Source organism: Littorina saxatilis, linkage group LG4 (genome assembly GCF_037325665.1).
Source record: "Littorina saxatilis isolate snail1 linkage group LG4, US_GU_Lsax_2.0, whole genome shotgun sequence".
Taxonomy (NCBI): Eukaryota; Metazoa; Mollusca; class Gastropoda; order Littorinimorpha; family Littorinidae; genus Littorina; species Littorina saxatilis.
This window is the reverse complement of record NC_090248.1, coordinates 67,330,506-67,350,069: the sequence shown is the minus strand read 5'-3', so window position 1 is coordinate 67,350,069 and position 19,564 is coordinate 67,330,506. Positions and strand designations below refer to the sequence as shown.

General features: G+C 42.5%; 1 protein-coding gene across 2 annotated transcripts in view; it reads right to left on the bottom strand.

The window, feature by feature from the left end:
* LOC138965449 (glucose-6-phosphate 1-dehydrogenase-like) overlaps window positions 1-19,564 on the bottom strand; it is a 57,141-nt gene that overhangs the window by 26,329 nt on the left and 11,248 nt on the right. For both annotated transcript variants that reach the window (XM_070337606.1, XM_070337607.1), the window contains exons 5-8: window positions 6,593-6,754; window positions 6,197-6,322; window positions 942-1,035; window positions 29-155 (exon numbers count right to left, since the gene is read on the bottom strand). In XM_070337606.1, the coding sequence (XP_070193707.1) occupies window positions 29-155; window positions 942-1,035; window positions 6,197-6,322; window positions 6,593-6,754 (509 nt within the window). The remainder of the gene's footprint in view (window positions 1-28; window positions 156-941; window positions 1,036-6,196; window positions 6,323-6,592; window positions 6,755-19,564) is intronic.

Here is a 19,564-nt window from a genome sequence, read left to right as displayed (position 1 = left end):
ACACACACTCACACATACACACAAACACCTTTTGGCACGGTGGGGTCCTCAAGGTAGCCCTGTTTCTCGTCGCCCTGTCCCTCCGGGTTTCCCACGTACTGTCCCAGCACTATGTTGGCCGTGTCAGGGGGCTGGATACTCTTCAGAACCTTCACCTATCACAACACAATGTTTCATTATGTTGGCCGTGTCAGGGGGCTGGATACTCTTCAGAACCTTCACCTATCACAACACAATGTTTCATTATGTTGGCCGTTTCAGGGGGCTGGATACTCTTCAGAACCTTCACCTATCACAACACAAGGTTTCATTATCAAATTTCTGCTGAAACTGAAAGGTGTCTTTAGCTGTCTTTTGAACACGGATAATTCTGTCACCTGCCACAAGAACATTTTCCATTTTCAAACTTCTTCTTCTTCTTCTTGGGCTGAAACTCCCATGTTCACTCATGATTTTGCACGAGTGGGATTTCAAACTTCCAAAACTGTGAAGCATCTTTGTCCGTAACAGTGCAATTTTTAACACTGAAAACTCTCAAAACTTTTAATTATGTCATGGAAATGCTGAGTATGAACTGCTCAAACATGATATACAACCGTTGAACAGCTGTTAAAAAAATAACAGAAACAATGATAAAAGTGGATCAGGCTTATGATGCATACTTCTCATTGCGGACGTCACCTGTTACAAGAAGATTTTCCATATCCAAACTTCAAAAAATGAAAGCTAACTTTACCTGTAACTGAAAAATTCTGAATACTGAAAACTCTTCAAACTTTGAATTATGTCATGACAAGGGGAGTATGAACTGCTCAAATATGACATACAGTTGAACCTGTCTATAACAGTCACCAAAGGGAACGGCCATTAAGTGGTTTTAAAAGAAAGGTGGTCGGGGATCGTTTGGGGTGGTCGCAATAGAAGGTACTTATGATGCCTACCTTCTCATTGCGGATGTCTTCAGATGCTGTGGTTGGAGGTTTCTCCATGGCAACCAGAGTTAGGATCTGCAGCAGATGATTCTGCATCACATCCCTGAAACAGCAGTTAACCCATGTAATTCACGTAAGCAATTACACCAAAAAAATCAAACAAATAAACACATAAAATGAAGGAGCATCAGTGAAAAGACAATCCAAACATGGCATCATAAAATCATCCAGGTCATCCAAATATCATGTTCAAGGCGCAATACATTTAAATATGTTGTATCATAGCAAATGCCTCTGATGATGTCTGGCAGGTTTGCCGTCCACATTTTGTGTGTGTGCATGTGTTTGTGTTTGACATGGGTATCTTTGTGAGCTCAGTCTAACCTCTGTGTTGGAAGACTAGCATAATTCACTATTCTTTGCATGTATTGAGGGAAAGCTCAGTCTAACCTCTGTGTTGGAAGACTAGCATAATTCACTATTCTTTGCATGTATTGAGGGAAAGATAATGCATCTAATATCTGAAAGAGGTAAGAATCTTGATTACTGTTGAAGTTGACGTAATTTGATTCCGACATTAGTATAACGTTATTTGCTGTCAGTCTTCTTCTTTACTGATTCCTTCTTTTTCTTTCTGTCGTCTCTCCTTCTTTTTCTTTCTGTCGTCTCTCCTTCTTTCTCTTTCTGTCGTCTCTCTCCTTCTTTCTCTTTCTGTCGTCTCTCCTTCTTTCTCTTTCTGTCGTCTCTCCTTCTTTTTCTTTCTGTCGTCTCTCCTTCTTTCTCTTTCTGTCGTCTCTCCTTTCTCTTTCTGTCGTCTCTCCTTCTTTCTCTTTCTGTCGTCTCTCCTTTTTCTTTCTGTCGTCTCTCCTTCTTTTTCTTTCTGTCGTCTCTCCTTTTTCTTTCTGTCGTCTCTCCTTTTTCTTTCTGTCGTCTCTCCTTCTTTTTCTTTCTGTCGTCTCTCCTTTTTCTTTCTGTCGTCTCTCCTTCTTTTTCTTTCTGTCGTCTCTCCTTCTTTCTCTTTCTGTCGTCTCTCCTTTTTCTTTCTGTCGTCTCTCCTTCTTTCTCTTTCTGTCGTCTCTCCTTTTTCTTTCTGTCGTCTCTCCTTCTTTTTCTTTCTGTCGTCTCTCCTTCTTTCTCTTTCTGTCGTCTCTCCTTCTTTCTCTTTCTGTCGTCTCTCCTTTTTCTTTCTGTCGTCTCTCCTTCTTTCTCTTTCTGTCGTCTCTCCTTTTTCTTTCTGTCGTCTCTCCTTCTTTCTCTTTCTGTCGTCTCTCCTTTTTCTTTCTGTCGTCTCTCCTTCTTTTTCTTTCTGTCGTCTCTCCTTCTTTCTCTTTCTGTCGTCTCTCCTTCTTTTCAAAGTATTGTATTTGTAGCTGACGAAGACAAACGTCGAAAACGGTCTATTCGTGTTTTTCCTGTTGGTGCTTTGGTGAGTACGTTTTACTGTTGGTGCTTTGGTGAGTACGTTTTACTGTTGGTGCTTTGGTGAGTACGTTTTACTGTTGGTGCTTTGGTGAGTACGTTTTACTGTTGGTGCTTTGGTGAGTACATTTTACTGTTGGTGCTTTGGTGAGTACGTTTTACTGTTGGTGCTTTGGTGAGTACATTTTACTGTTGGTGCTTTGGTCAGTACGTTTTACTGTTGGTGCTTTGGTGAGTACGTTTTACTGTTGGTGCTTTGGTGAGTACGTTTTACTGTTGGTGCTTTGGTGAGTACGTTTTAGTGTTGGTGAGTACATTTTACTGTTGGTGCTTTGGTGAGTACATTTTACTGTTGGTGCTTTGGTGAGTACATTTTACTGTTGGTGCTTTGGTGAGTACATTTTACTGTTGGTGCTTTGGTGAGTACATTTTACTGTTGGTGCTTTGGTGAGTACGTTTTAGTGTTGGTGAGTACATTTTACTGTTGGTGCTTTGGTGAGTACATTTTACTGTTGGTGCTTTGGTGAGTACATTTTACTGTTGGTGCTTTGGTGAGTACATTTTACTGTTGGTGCTTTGGTGAGTACATTTTCCTGTTGGTGCTTTTGCGAGTACATTTTACTGTTGGTGCTTTGGTGAGTACGTTTTACTGTTGGTGCTTTGGTGAGTACGTTTTACTGTTGGTGCTTTGGCGAGTACATTTTACTGTTGGTGCTTTGGTGAGTACATTTTACTGTTGGTGCTTTGGTGAGTACGTTTTACTGTTGGTGCTTTGGTGAGTACGTTTTACTGTTGGTGCTTTGGTGAGTACGTTTTACTGTTGGTGCTTTGGTGAGTACGTTTTAGTGTTGGTGAGTACATTTTACTGTTGGTGCTTTGGTGAGTACATTTTACTGTTGGTGCTTTGGTGAGTACATTTTACTGTTGGTGCTTTGGTGAGTACATTTTACTGTTGGTGCTTTGGTGAGTACATTTTACTGTTGGTGCTTTGGTGAGTACATTTTACTGTTGGTGCTTTGGTGAGTACATTTTACTGTTGGTGCTTTGGTGAGTACGTTTTAGTGTTGGTGAGTACATTTTACTGTTGGTGCTTTGGTGAGTACATTTTACTGTTGGTGCTTTGGTGAGTACATTTTACTGTTGGTGCTTTGGTGAGTACATTTTACTGTTGGTGCTTTGGTGAGTACATTTTCCTGTTGGTGCTTTGGCGAGTACATTTTACTGTTGGTGCTTTGGTGAGTACGTTTTACTGTTGGTGCTTTGGTGAGTACGTTTTACTGTTGGTGCTTTGGCGAGTACATTTTACTGTTGGTGCTTTGGTGAGTACATTTTACTGTTGGTGCTTTGGTGAGTACGTTTTACTGTTGGTGCTTTGGTGAGTACGTTTTACTGTTGGTGCTTTGGTGAGTACGTTTTACTGTTGGTGCTTTGGTGAGTACGTTTTAGTGTTGGTGAGTACATTTTACTGTTGGTGCTTTGGTGAGTACATTTTACTGTTGGTGCTTTGGTGAGTACATTTTACTGTTGGTGCTTTGGTGAGTACATTTTACTGTTGGTGCTTTGGTGAGTACATTTTACTGTTGGTGCTTTGGTGAGTACGTTTTAGTGTTGGTGAGTACATTTTACTGTTGGTGCTTTGGTGAGTACATTTTACTGTTGGTGCTTTGGTGAGTACATTTTACTGTTGGTGCTTTGGTGAGTACGTTTTAGTGTTGGTGAGTACATTTTACTGTTGGTGCTTTGGTGAGTACGTTTTACTGTTGGTGCTTTGGCGAGTACATTTTACTGTTGGTGCTTTGGTGAGTACATTTTACTGTTGGTGCTTTGGTGAGTACATTTTCCTGTTGGTGCTTTGGCGAGTACATTTTACTGTTGGTGCTTTGGTGAGTACGTTTTACTGTTGGTGCTTTGGTGAGTACGTTTTACTGTTGGTGCTTTGGCGAGTACATTTTACTGTTGGTGCTTTGGTGAGTACATTTTACTGTTGGTGCTTTGGTGAGTACGTTTTACTGTTGGTGCTTTGGTGAGTACGTTTTACTGTTGGTGCTTTGGTGAGTACGTTTTACTGTTGGTGCTTTGGTGAGTACGTTTTAGTGTTGGTGAGTACATTTTACTGTTGGTGCTTTGGTGAGTACATTTTACTGTTGGTGCTTTGGTGAGTACATTTTACTGTTGGTGCTTTGGTGAGTACATTTTACTGTTGGTGCTTTGGTGAGTACATTTTACTGTTGGTGCTTTGGTGAGTACATTTTACTGTTGGTGCTTTGGTGAGTACATTTTACTGTTGGTGCTTTGGTGAGTACGTTTTAGTGTTGGTGAGTACATTTTACTGTTGGTGCTTTGGTGAGTACATTTTACTGTTGGTGCTTTGGTGAGTACATTTTACTGTTGGTGCTTTGGTGAGTACATTTTACTGTTGGTGCTTTGGTGAGTACATTTTCCTGTTGGTGCTTTGGCGAGTACATTTTACTGTTGGTGCTTTGGTGAGTACGTTTTACTGTTGGTGCTTTGGTGAGTACGTTTTACTGTTGGTGCTTTGGCGAGTACATTTTACTGTTGGTGCTTTGGTGAGTACATTTTACTGTTGGTGCTTTGGTGAGTACGTTTTACTGTTGGTGCTTTGGTGAGTACGTTTTACTGTTGGTGCTTTGGTGAGTACGTTTTACTGTTGGTGCTTTGGTGAGTACGTTTTAGTGTTGGTGAGTACATTTTACTGTTGGTGCTTTGGTGAGTACATTTTACTGTTGGTGCTTTGGTGAGTACATTTTACTGTTGGTGCTTTGGTGAGTACATTTTACTGTTGGTGCTTTGGTGAGTACATTTTACTGTTGGTGCTTTGGTGAGTACGTTTTAGTGTTGGTGAGTACATTTTACTGTTGGTGCTTTGGTGAGTACATTTTACTGTTGGTGCTTTGGTGAGTACATTTTACTGTTGGTGCTTTGGTGAGTACATTTTACTGTTGGTGCTTTGGTGAGTACATTTTCCTGTTGGTGCTTTGGCGAGTACATTTTACTGTTGGTGCTTTGGTGAGTACGTTTTACTGTTGGTGCTTTGGTGAGTACGTTTTACTGTTGGTGCTTTGGCGAGTACATTTTACTGTTGGTGCTTTGGTGAGTACATTTTACTGTTGGTGCTTTGGTGAGTACGTTTTACTGTTGGTGCTTTGGTGAGTACGTTTTACTGTTGGTGCTTTGGTGAGTACGTTTTACTGTTGGTGCTTTGGTGAGTACGTTTTAGTGTTTGTGAGTACATTTTACTGTTGGTGCTTTGGTGAGTACATTTTACTGTTGGTGCTTTGGTGAGTACATTTTACTGTTGGTGCTTTGGTGAGTACATTTTACTGTTGGTGCTTTGGTGAGTACATTTTACTGTTGGTGCTTTGGTGAGTACATTTTACTGTTGGTGCTTTGGTGAGTACATTTTCCTGTTGGTGCTTTGGCGAGTACATTTTACTGTTGGTGCTTTGGTGAGTACGTTTTACTGTTGGTGCTTTGGTGAGTACGTTTTACTGTTGGTGCTTTGGTGAGTACATTTTACTGTTGGTGCTTTGGTGAGTACGTTTTACTGTTGGTGCTTTGGTGAGTACATTTTACTGTTGGTGCTTTGGTGAGTACATTTTACTGTTGGTGCTTTGGTGAGTACGTTTTACTGTTGGTGCTTTGGTGAGTACATTTTACTGTTGGTGCTTTGGTGAGTACGTTTTACTGTTGGTGCTTTGGTCAGTACATTTTACTGTTGGTGCTTTGGTCAGTACATGTTCATTGTTATCTTGTTCTCACCGGCAGTCTCTTGTTTCTACTCTAAACACATTCTCCAATTCAACCTTCTGTCCGGAGCTTTTTACCTGATGATCCCGAAGCTGTCGAAGTACCCCCCACGTCCCTGAGTGCCAAAGGGTTCCTTGAAGCTGATGACCACGCTAGAGATGTTGTCTCGGTTCCAAATGGGTGAGAAGATTCTGTTCCCAAACCTGCAAAAGTAACAATTTCAAACATCAAATCCGTTCCCCAAAAGAAAATGATCAAAAACTACCAGCACCATGACAAGCATCTGGTAAGTTTTTACTCAGATAAGGAAACAAGGTATGTTCTAGGGTGGAGAAGTGTGAAAACAGCTCAATACCTGGCTTCTCTTGACACATTTGTGAGAAAGGGTGAGAGCAATGTTTGACTGTGGCCAGAGCGGTTTGAAAATCTGTTGCAGCAAAAGCGCAGAAACCCTAGCTCAGCTTTTAACTTACCTGAGCACCATGAGGTTCTGCACCATCTCTTTGCCCAGGTAATGGTCGATGCGGAAGATCTCCTCCTCCTTGAACAGGTTGGCCAGGTGGCTGGACAGGTGGTTAGACGACTCCAGGTCACGCCCGAACGGTTTCTCCACGATCAGCCGTGTCCACTTGCCACTGCGAACAGTTACAGAAGAATATTGGAGCATGAGATCATGAAATGGTACAGTGGAACCCCCTTTTAAGACCCCCCAACCGCCCCCCGCCAATTGAAGACTCCCTCCTTTTTAAGACCTTGTTCTCTGAGACTTTCTGTTGATAACCTCTGTCAAATTACCCCCATTGTAAGGCTCCCTCCTTCTGTAACACCAGATTTTTTCGCAAATTTTTGGAGATCTTAAAATGGGGGTTCCATTGTAATAAAAAAAAAAGCCTCAAAAGCACTGCCATTCTCCCTCCCATCCTCCACTTCTGGGAATATTTCTAAAAAGAGAAAAAAAAAGGCGTTACCATCTGGGGATCTCAAGAATCTACTCCAGAACTTTCTGGAAATAATCTCAAGACTGAACGTTGCATAAGGAGACAGTAGACTCAAATCCCCATGGGCTTAGCATCAACAACATTAAACAATCTGAAAAGTCTCAAGTACTTTGTTGCATTATATGAGGAAACCAGCACACAGTTAAATCATCTTGTTCCATATAAGGTAAAGCTGTACGTTATTCTTGAAGCTGCTTCATCACCTCCCCCAAAAGCAGCGTGTGGCTGCCCGAACGGGAGGGTAAAAACGGTCATACACGTAAACACCCACTCGTACAAAACCATGAGTGAACGTGGGAGTTTCAGCCCATGAACGAAGAAGAAAAAGATCAAGAAGAAGAAGAAGAAGCTTCATAACCAAACATGAATGAGACGTTAACACATTATGTATCGATTGGAGATTGGATTTCCCTTCTTTGAGTCATGTGACGTCAGAGGCCGACAAAACTTTATAATTTGGCTTTTCAGGTTGACCGAAACTTTAAAGGAACTCAAAAAAAAAACGTCATGTGTTTGATTGCATGTGTGTGTGCTGTTCAATGTCAAAACAACAACAAAGTGAGTACATGACGTGTGTTTTGTAGTTCCTTTGAAGTTTCGGTCAACCTGAAACGCCCAAATATGAAGCTTATGTGTTTGATTGCATACATGTGGATTGCATGCATGTGTGTGTGTGCTCGTTCAATCGTCAAAACAACAACGAAGTCATAAGTACCTGAAAGGAATTCGATCGATACATAAATGTTATTTGCGTGTTTGACCAAAATATGACATTTTACACAGATCTCGACAGTCATTGTTCACCTCGACCGCTAGCGCGGTCTCGGAGAACAATGACTGTCTCGATCTGTGTAAAATGTCATATTTTGGTCAAACACGCAAATAACGTATAAACACAATAACGCATTCGTCTGAATAAGAATTTCTGGTGTGTTAACAATCTTGTGGTAAAGTAACGTGAATTCAAACCAAAAGAGCAACATAAAAAGAATGGTGATATTTTGGTGTGCTAACAATGTTGGTAGAAGAACATAATTTTTACGTGGATAGCACATTGCGTAAAAAGCAAAATACCCCCTGGGATGACTAAAATGCTTTATTTCTTTCTTTTTTTTTCAATGATAAAATAATAAGAAATCATGAAGTTTTAGTTCCAATTTGGCAAAAAGCAACGTTGAATTCACGTGCTGCGTACATTCTTTTACACATGGGTACTTTGTCAATCATTACCAATTTTTCATCTGCATGGTTTCGTTTCCCTTAAAGGAATGTAATGTAAAACAAATAAGGCCTCTGAAATCACAGAATATAGATTATCAAATAAAGGCATATTCCTTGCAGGGCTTTGTCGAGTTAGATTAGAACAAGAACAAGAATTAAATCCGTTTTATAGCATAAAACCCATTGGTATTTGTCAGGAGTGGAAACAATCATCCATACACTCCTTGCAACTACAATACAATTATATAATATTAAAAGAATAAAAAATAAATGAATACAAATAAATAAAAAGGTCAAAAGGCTAACAACAAGTCATAGCCATCACAAAATGTAACACTGCATGCAAACAATAAATAAATCTGGCTGGTGTTGTAATTCTCACCTTTTATTATTTACTTGCAACACGGAATTTTGACCTTGATCTGAGCTGTATTTAGAGAAATAATGTGGTCAGCTTTACATGTGCAAAAGTTATTCCTTGCTTATAATGTGTGACTTTTGTATTGATAACTCCCTAGTCCTACCGAACTACTTATCTTTCTTTCTTTATTTGGTGTTTAACGTCGTTTTCAACCACGAAGGTTATATCGCGACGGGGAAAGGGGGGAGAGGGGATTAGAGCCACTTGTCAATTGTTTCTTGTTCACAAAAGCACTAATCAAACATTTGCTCCAGGGGCTTGCAACGTAGTACAACTGTATTACCTTACTGGGAGAATGCAAGTTTCCAGTGCAAAGGACTTAACATTTCTTACATACTGCTTGACTAAAATCTTTACAAAAATTGACTATATTCTATACAAGAAACACTTAACAAGGGTAAAAGGAGAAACAGAATCCGTTAGTCGCCTCTTACGACATGCTGGGGAGCATCGGGTAAATTCTTCCCCCTAACCCGCGGGGGGTACTACTTACCTACCTAAATAAATAAATGAAAATAATGAATAATAAAATAAATAGAGAGAGAGAGAGAGAGAGAGAGAGAGAGAGAGAGAGAGAGAGAGAGAGAGAGAGAGAGAGAGAGAGAGAAAGAGAGAGAGAGAGAGAGAGAGAGAGAGAGAGAGAGAGAGAGAGAGAGAGAGAGAGAGAGAGAGAGAGCAAGAACAATTCTTTATTTAACGAGGGTAATAGAGTAAGCAGTGATCTGCTTTTTTACATCTGGCCCTCGCCCTAAAGAGGGACTAGTCTAAAATTGCTAAAGAATAAGCAAGTAAAGAAAACTACTGCTACATGATTATAATAAAATGAAAGTAAGAACATATCATCAATTTACATACAATACATTGCTTAAAGCCGCAGTTTTGAAAGCATGTCTGCTATGTGCTACAGCACCTCGTTCCTCCAAGACTGTTATCATTAGTTATCAACACCCAGCTTCCCTATGCCCACAGGCTAATTTACAGGCCGTCTCCAATTTCACACGAAGACACCAACGTGAACGAAACAGTGACTTCCCCTTTTTTCTCGGTCCAGTAATCAGAGATACCACCATACTACTGCTTATCTAAACAGTTCCAGACACTTGTTGGATAGAAGGTGTGAGTGTCAGTTGCCCGTCTGGAGGTCATTAATGAAATCTTCGTACTCGCAGAAAAATTCCTCCCGAACTTCGCCTTTAAATGAAAAATGTAAGTTCATTTGACATGAGTTAAGAATTATAGAGTAGATTGCACTGACGCAACAAAGCTGTAAATGCCATGCCCATTGACATATATATATATATATATATATATATATGTATATAAAAATAATAATACATTGTTAAAAAGCATCGGTTGTTGGTTTTAACAACCATTCTAGCGACAACAGATGTTTATTTAAACTTCATGAGATAACGTATATCTGGTCTTAAAAACGTTTGTGCTGCTAGTTTGCCGTAGGATTGACGGAAGAGTGTTCCAGAGACTGCTACCTGAATATTTTTGTTTGTTTATTTGTTGCTTAACGTCCAGCCGACTACGCAGAGCCATATCAGGACGAGGAAGGGGGGGATGAAGGGGGCCACTTGTCAAGCGATTCCTGTTTACAAATGCACTAACCCATTACTTGTGTCCCAGCAGGCTTTAGTAAAACTAAATTAATACCTACTGGAAGATTACCAGTTTCCAGTATGTTAAAATAGGCTTAACCTATCTACTGCTGGACTTACATCAGAACACTAACAGATTAAACTATACATGAATCGCGAGACAAGCGGCAAGAGAAGAGATTTTTGGAAAAAATACAAGTGAATGAGCAAGAAGGCAGAAAAAAGAAAAGAATTCATGAAGAAAAAGAGAGCATGACAGGAAAGAGGAACCAAAAGTCTACCTAACAGCAAACTAGAAAGCTCCTGCGGTTCCAAAAACAGGAGGGGCCTTTAATTTCATAACCGCAGTGCCCCACTGCGGGAGCTACCTGAATAGACTAAACTAGATTTGAATAGGTCAATCCTAGGCAGAGGCATATGTTCAGTCTCATCAATTGGCGTGAAGTTTTTAACGTGAATTTGGAAAATATGGTTTGAGGTACACATCCATAAATAATTTTATGCCTTGCCTTCAGAGGAAGAATGCCTAAGTTCATGTAGTCTAACTCAGATAGGGTTGTTTTCTTTTCAATGTCACCGCTTAGCATCTGGCCCTTTGGATAGGACAAGATGCACACTACACACTGCAGAGAGGGCACACACTTACTTGGTTATTAAGGGGAGGTTCTAGTATAAAATATCACCAAAATCGCTTCAGTTGTGTTCCTATTTAGAATGGGAATTTGAACTGTCTTTCGGCTCAAATAAAGTCAAATGCATTGCTGACCCATATATTGTGTTAGTTAATATGTCACGACAACTGCCGTTGAGAAACAATTCAACGGAAAAACATACATTATCTAGAAACCGAAAATAGTGATTTTGGCGTTTCCTTGATAATTCTTCAAGGAGCGCACATTTTTTAAAGAAATTCAAAACATACAATAACATGTAATTGGACTACATTTTGTGGAATCAAAATTACGTTATTTTAATTAAAACGTTGATTTCATCATATTTACATATAACGGTTTTAACTGACAAGCTATATTTTCTTTGATTTTATCCCGACCCACAAACGCCTTCCACAAAGTGTAGTCCTATGAATACTAAAAAGCCATGCTACGTTTTGTTCCAGTCGGTTGAGAACATTTTGAGTTATCAAGGAAACGGCGAAGCAAGGTGCCGAAAACATCATTCTGAGAAAAAAAGGCTTCAAAGTTTAGATACTTTTTATTCTTGTTGAAATTCACAACATTTCATAAAGATCGGTGAAAAATTAGAAAATAACGATTTATAACTGACAAAAGCTTGGTTTTCTTCTGAAAAGTACGTATTGAAACTCAGTTATGGACAACGGACCTACTCACAAAATTTCATAAAGATTGGTGAAAAAACGGGATTAACGGTTTTTTAACTGCCAAAAATCAACTTTTTATTCTTGTTGAAATTCAGTTAGGGACAACCAACCTAACCACAACATTTCATAAAGATCGGTGAAAAATTAGAAAATAACGGTTTATAACGGGTTTTTAACTGCCAATAATTAACTTTTTCTTCTTGAAAAGTTTGTATTGGAGATCAGTTAGGGACAATGGTCCAATTTTGGTGTAAATCCGACGATTAGGGACCAAGAAACAAGGAGCAGAGTGTTTTTTGGCGGTTAAACTGTCATTTTAACGGTTTAATGATTTGGTGAAATTTCTTCCACCACAATACTATACAATGTTTTATCTACCCATTATTGCAAGAACCCCCAAATCACATTTGTTTGGAAAAATCGCTTTCACCCATGCTAGAACCTCCCCTTAAGGAATCTCTCCAATAGTCAATGGCCACGAGCATTTGAAATTCGCACATTTATACGAATAATGGTATTGGTATACTTGTTATGAGTCTTTCTCTTTCTGTTTCTCACACACACACACACACACACACACACACACACACTCACACACCCGCGCGCGCACGCACGCACACATAAACACACATCATACAGAGTGGTATTCGCACACGCATAGTTACGCTCTCGCACACACACACACACACAATTCATTGCTTTCATTCTGAACATACTCTCTTTCAAAGTCACACAGACTGATGAATGATCAGCTAAACAAGTGTAGCGGCCATCACGCCGCCCTGGTAGGGGTAGTGTTGCGGGAAGGCAGGTGGTGGACAGCCATACCCCAAGGGGAACACAGCGCTCCCATGAGGGGAGAAGGGGTGTGGCCCAGGCCAGGGCAGGTGGAGGACAGCCATACCCCAAGGGGAACACAGCGCTCCCATGAGGGGAGAAGGGGTGTGGCCCAGGCCAGGGCAGGTGGTGGACAGCCATACCCCAAGGGGAACACAGCGCTCCCATGAGGGGAGAAGGGGTGTGGCCCAGGCCAGGGCAGGTGGTGGACAGCCATACCCCAAGGGGAACACAGCGCTCCCATGAGGGGAGAAGGGGTGTGGCCCAGGCCAGGGCTGGGGGTGAAGTCGCCACGCTGTATGCCACCAGTAAGGCGGCGGCGAGAGGGGCAAGCCCGGGGGGCTTTGGCTTGAAGAGGCTGGTCCACTAACGGGACGGTGTCTGTTGTCTCGGTTGAGTGGCATGTGGCTGTCGCAGTCATTACGACCCTGCCATGGCTGTCTCGCTGGTGGAGAGAACCGGACAGGACCGGACCGTTCCTCGGTGGCTGCCCCTGCACTCTGTGTTCTGTAACCTCAGCACGGCGATATGGATGTTGTGCGGGGGCCTGAACCAGGTTATGTGCGGGGGTCTCCAACAATGGTTTGCGGGTACCGCTATGGATGACATCACGCAGCTGGCCAGCGTACTTTATGTTGCACGCCAGTCTGTCGGTGCCCTGACGACTGGGGTGAATGTCGTCCTTGTACAGGGCCTTTCGTGGAGCTCCACTGCTGGTGAGAAAGGTCGGGGTGTGGTCGACCAGCAACACCTTCTCCTTGCTGCAGGCCCTGACCAGGGCGTCGTTTGACGATGCGACGGTCTTCTTCAGTGGATGTTCTCCACATGGTGGGACGATGGAGGAGAAGTGAGGGCGTGCATTGGGAAAGACTTTTTTCACTTCTTTTATAATGGCACTCCAGTTTGTTTCGGTGATTGTATTTTCTCGGCATGTGTTAATGCCGATATGCACAACAGCAAGTAGCACATTAGGACATTGGGGAATATGCTTAAGCCAATGTGCTATATCGTCCAAGGCTAGGCCAGAAACACTGATGTTTTCTACACGTTTTCCTGGAAATGTAAGCTCTGGTCTGACAGGGCAAAGAACAGAGTCTCCAATCAGCACGTGCGTGGTTTCTGGGGCCACTCTGCACTCCGCTAGTCGCTGTCGCGGTGTTTTCACGGTGTGCATGGGCCTGCTGACTGCATGTCTTCTGACTGCTGCTGTTGCTTCTGGTTTGTCACCGGTCTTTGGCTTTTCCTGGTTTGCGTTGTGCACGACAACATCTGTATTGTCTGTGCAGGTGGAAGGAGTATCTCGATCAGAGAGCACAGAAAACCTGTTTGCAACTTTCACGGTGCAGATATCAAGACATTCTGTGGTAACAGGAGAATCATCTGTGCTGGCATCAGGCAGACTGTTTCTGTGTGAACGGAAGACGTCTTTGGTTTTTGGTTAGACTCACTCTGTGTCTGAAGTTGTTTCTTGCAGTCGCCTAACTGGGATTTTAGGTCATGCATTTCCTTGGAAAGTCTCTTGTTCTCTCATTGGAGTGCGTCCATGATTTCGTAAACCTCAAATTTCACCTTCATGTGTTTTAGGTCCGCCTTTACTTGATATTTTGCAGTTTCTATCAGAGACTGAACATCATCTGATAGTTCTGCAGTAAGGTCGAGAGAGAGAGAGAGAGAGAGAGAGAGAGAGAGAGAGAGAGAGAGAGAGAGAGAGAGAGAGAGAGAGAGAGAGAGAGAGAGAGAGAGAGAGAGAGAGAGAGAGAGCAAGAACAATTCTTTATTTAACGAGGGTAATAGAGTAAGCAGTGATCTGCTTTTTTACATCTGGCCCTCGCCCTAAAGAGGGACTAGTCTAAAATTGCTAAAGAATAAGCAAGTAAAGAAAACTACTGCTACATGATTATAATAAAATGAAAGTAAGAACATATCATCAATTTACATACAATACATTGCTTAAAGCCGCAGTTTTGAAAGCATGTCTGCTATGTGCTACAGCACCTCGTTCCTCCAAGACTGTTATCATTAGTTATCAACACCCAGCTTCCCTATGCCCACAGGCTAATTTACAGGCCGTCTCCAATTTCACACGAAGACACCAACGTGAACGAAACAGTGACTTCCCCTTTTTTCTCGGTCCAGTAATCAGAGATACCACCATACTACTGCTTATCTAAACAGTTCCAGACACTTGTTGGATAGAAGGTGTGAGTGTCAGTTGCCCGTCTGGAGGTCATTAATGAAATCTTCGTACTCGCAGAAAAATTCCTCCCGAACTTCGCCTTTAAATGAAAAATGTAAGTTCATTTGACATGAGTTAAGAATTATAGAGTAGATTGCACTGACGCAACAAAGCTGTAAATGCCATGCCCATTGACATATATATATATATATATATATATATATGTATATAAAAATAATAATACATTGTTAAAAAGCATCGGTTGTTGGTTTTAACAACCATTCTAGCGACAACAGATGTTTATTTAAACTTCATGAGATAACGTATATCTGGTCTTAAAAACGTTTGTGCTGCTAGTTTGCCGTAGGATTGACGGAAGAGTGTTCCAGAGACTGCTACCTGAATATTTTTGTTTGTTTATTTGTTGCTTAACGTCCAGCCGACTACGCAGAGCCATATCAGGACGAGGAAGGGGGGGATGAAGGGGGCCACTTGTCAAGCGATTCCTGTTTACAAATGCACTAACCCATTACTTGTGTCCCAGCAGGCTTTAGTAAAACTAAATTAATACCTACTGGAAGATTACCAGTTTCCAGTATGTTAAAATAGGCTTAACCTATCTACTGCTGGACTTACATCAGAACACTAACAGATTAAACTATACATGAATCGCGAGACAAGCGGCAAGAGAAGAGATTTTTGGAAAAAATACAAGTGAATGAGCAAGAAGGCAGAAAAAAGAAAAGAATTCATGAAGAAAAAGAGAGCATGACAGGAAAGAGGAACCAAAAGTCTACCTAACAGCAAACTAGAAAGCTCCTGCGGTTCCAAAAACAGGAGGGGCCTTTAATTTCATAACCGCAGTGCCCCACTGCGGGAGCTACCTGAATAGACTAAACTAGATTTGAATAGGTCAATCCTAGGCAGAGGCATATGTTCAGTCTCATCAATTGGCGTGAAGTTTTTAACGTGAATTTGGAAAATATGGTTTGAGGTACACATCCATAAATAATTTTATGCCTTGCCTTCAGAGGAAGAATGCCTAAGTTCATGTAGTCTAACTCAGATAGGGTTGTTTTCTTTTCAATGTCACCGCTTAGCATCTGGCCCTTTGGATAGGACAAGATGCACACTACACACTGCAGAGAGGGCACACACTTACTTGGTTATTAAGGAATCTCTCCAATAGTCAATGGCCACGAGCATTTGAAATTCGCACATTTATACGAATAATGGTATTGGTATACTTGTTATGAGTCTTTCTCTTTCTGTTTCACACACACACACACACACACACACACACACACACACTCACACACCCGCGCGCGCACGCACGCACACATAAACACACATCATACAGAGTGGTATTCGCACACGCATAGTTACGCTCTCGCACACACACACACACACAATTCATTGCTTTCATTCTGAACATACTCTCTTTCAAAGTCACACAGACTGATGAATGATCAGCTAAACAAGTGTAGCGGCCATCACGCCGCCCTGGTAGGGGTAGTGTTGCGGGAAGGCAGGTGGTGGACAGCCATACCCCAAGGGGAACACAGCGCTCCCATGAGGGGAGAAGGGGTGTGGCCCAGGCCAGGGCAGGTGGAGGACAGCCATACCCCAAGGGGAACACAGCGCTCCCATGAGGGGAGAAGGGGTGTGGCCCAGGCCAGGGCAGGTGGTGGACAGCCATACCCCAAGGGGAACACAGCGCTCCCATGAGGGGAGAAGGGGTGTGGCCCAGGCCAGGGCAGGTGGTGGACAGCCATACCCCAAGGGGAACACAGCGCTCCCATGAGGGGAGAAGGGGTGTGGCCCAGGCCAGGGCTGGGGGTGAAGTCGCCACGCTGTATGCCACCAGTAAGGCGGCGGCGAGAGGGGCAAGCCCGGGGGGCTTTGGCTTGAAGAGGCTGGTCCACTAACGGGACGGTGTCTGTTGTCTCGGTTGAGTGGCATGTGGCTGTCGCAGTCATTACGACCCTGCCATGGCTGTCTCGCTGGTGGAGAGAACCGGACAGGACCGGACCGTTCCTCGGTGGCTGCCCCTGCACTCTGTGTTCTGTAACCTCAGCACGGCGATATGGATGTTGTGCGGGGGCCTGAACCAGGTTATGTGCGGGGGTCTCCAACAATGGTTTGCGGGTACCGCTATGGATGACATCACGCAGCTGGCCAGCGTACTTTATGTTGCACGCCAGTCTGTCGGTGCCCTGACGACTGGGGTGAATGTCGTCCTTGTACAGGGCCTTTCGTGGAGCTCCACTGCTGGTGAGAAAGGTCGGGGTGTGGTCGACCAGCAACACCTTCTCCTTGCTGCAGGCCCTGACCAGGGCGTCGTTTGACGATGCGACGGTCTTCTTCAGTGGATGTTCTCCACATGGTGGGACGATGGAGGAGAAGTGAGGGCGTGCATTGGGAAAGACTTTTTTCACTTCTTTTATAATGGCACTCCAGTTTGTTTCGGTGATTGTATTTTCTCGGCATGTGTTAATGCCGATATGCACAACAGCAAGTAGCACATTAGGACATTGGGGAATATGCTTAAGCCAATGTGCTATATCGTCCAAGGCTAGGCCAGAAACACTGATGTTTTCTACACGTTTTCCTGGAAATGTAAGCTCTGGTCTGACAGGGCAAAGAACAGAGTCTCCAATCAGCACGTGCGTGGTTTCTGGGGCCACTCTGCACTCCGCTAGTCGCTGTCGCGGTGTTTTCACGGTGTGCATGGGCCTGCTGACTGCATGTCTTCTGACTGCTGCTGTTGCTTCTGGTTTGTCACCGGTCTTTGGCTTTTCCTGGTTTGCGTTGTGCACGACAACATCTGTATTGTCTGTGCAGGTGGAAGGAGTATCTCGATCAGAGAGCACAGAAAACCTGTTTGCAACTTTCACGGTGCAGATATCAAGACATTCTGTGGTAACAGGAGAATCATCTGTGCTGGCATCAGGCAGACTGTTTCTGTGTGAACGGAAGACGTCTTTGGTTTTTGGTTAGACTCACTCTGTGTCTGAAGTTGTTTCTTGCAGTCGCCTAACTGGGATTTTAGGTCATGCATTTCCTTGGAAAGTCTCTTGTTCTCTCATTGGAGTGCGTCCATGATTTCGTAAACCTCAAATTTCACCTTCATGTGTTTTAGGTCCGCCTTTACTTGATATTTTGCAGTTTCTATCAGAGACTGAACATCATCTGATAGTTCTGCAGTAAGGTCGAGAGAGAGAGAGAGAGAGAGAGAGAGAGAGAGAGAGAGAGAGAGAGAGAGAGAGAGAGAGAGAGAGAGAGAGAGAGATAGATATGATGATGATGTTGATGAAACTATATTTTAGAAGGACAGAGGTTTAAGGCTACGCCTTTTCTTACGTCTAATACAAGAGAGAGAGAGAGAGAGAGAGAGAGAGAGAGAGAGAGAGAGAGAGAGAGAGAGAGAGAGAGAGAGAGAGAGAGAGAGAGAGAGAGAGAGAGAGAGGATAGAAAGAGAGAGAGAGAGAGAAAGAGAGAGAGAGAAAGAGAGAGAGAAAGAGAGAGAGAGAAAGAGAGAGAGAGAGAGAGAAAGAGAGAGAGAGAGAGAGAGAAAGAGAGAGAGAGAGAGAGAGAGAGAGAGAGAGAGAGAGAGAAAGAGAGAGAGAGAGTGAGAGTGAGAGAAAGAGAGAGAGAGAGAGAGAGAGAGAGAGAGAGAAATAGAGAGAGAGAGAGAGAGTGAGAGAAAGAGAGAGAGTGTGATTAAGACCGAGATCGAGAGCTTGAACTCGAAAACTTTATAACAGAAGGATTATACAAGCGTAGCATTATGTCCATATATGGTCCTTTCTTAAAGCTAGTCCTTGAAACAACACAAACATAAAACGAAGAGCAAGAATGAAAACCAATCTAACAACCAAGCAAACTGCCTGAAAATTGGAACAAGCAGACAACCAAGCAAACAAACAGAAAACAAATCAAAACGCAAACAGTCTGAAGCAAAAAAACATCAAAACATTTCGGAAATAGATGATATAAACCTATGTGTAAATGACCTTGGAACATGTAAGGAAAAGTAGACTGTAATATACACAAATTACTGTGTATGAAAGCTTACCATAAACAATCTCTCTCATTTGTGCATCTACACACACACTCCCTCGGAATATACACTGATTTAGGCGTTGGAGAGATGCTTTCGTAGTTGTTTCTTAAAAGAAGAGAATGACATGACTTGATGTTTACAGGTAGTGAATTCCAAAGGTATGCACTAGAATAAAAAAAACCACTAGTTTTAAACAAAAGCAGAACAATGGTGACTACACACATGAGAGCGAGAAATAAAAAGACCAAACAATACTGTTCTCACGTGTTTGACGAAGACGAAACAAATAACAAAGCGAAGTTTCGACCACTGGGGTCTTCCTCAGGCACTAAACACAGAAAAAGATCTTCCTTCTGTTCTGTCGTCTGCCTTCTTTTTTCTGTGTTTTGTGCCTGATGAGGAAGACCCGAATGGTTGAAACGTAGCTTTGTTGTTCGTTTTGTGTTCTTCAAACACGTGAGTACAGTATTGTTTGGTCTTTTTATTTGATTTTAAACAAATCAATGTGGCCTTGGCAAAACAAGGTTATTTCTGGTGTTTGAATAAAATTACGGAGATGATTTGAAGAGTTGCACAAGATAAGTTGGGGCTTCCCGATAGAAGATTTTATGCATAAATGATTGAACACTTAAGCTGAATACATAAGCTGCTTTGTTAAACTTAACATCCCAATACTTTCCATTGTTTAGGGAACAATCAGGAACAACTAACTTAGCAGCTCTGTGCTGGAGCGATGAGTTCATCTTCTTCAAGTGGACCTCACCAACACCCGTCCCAGAA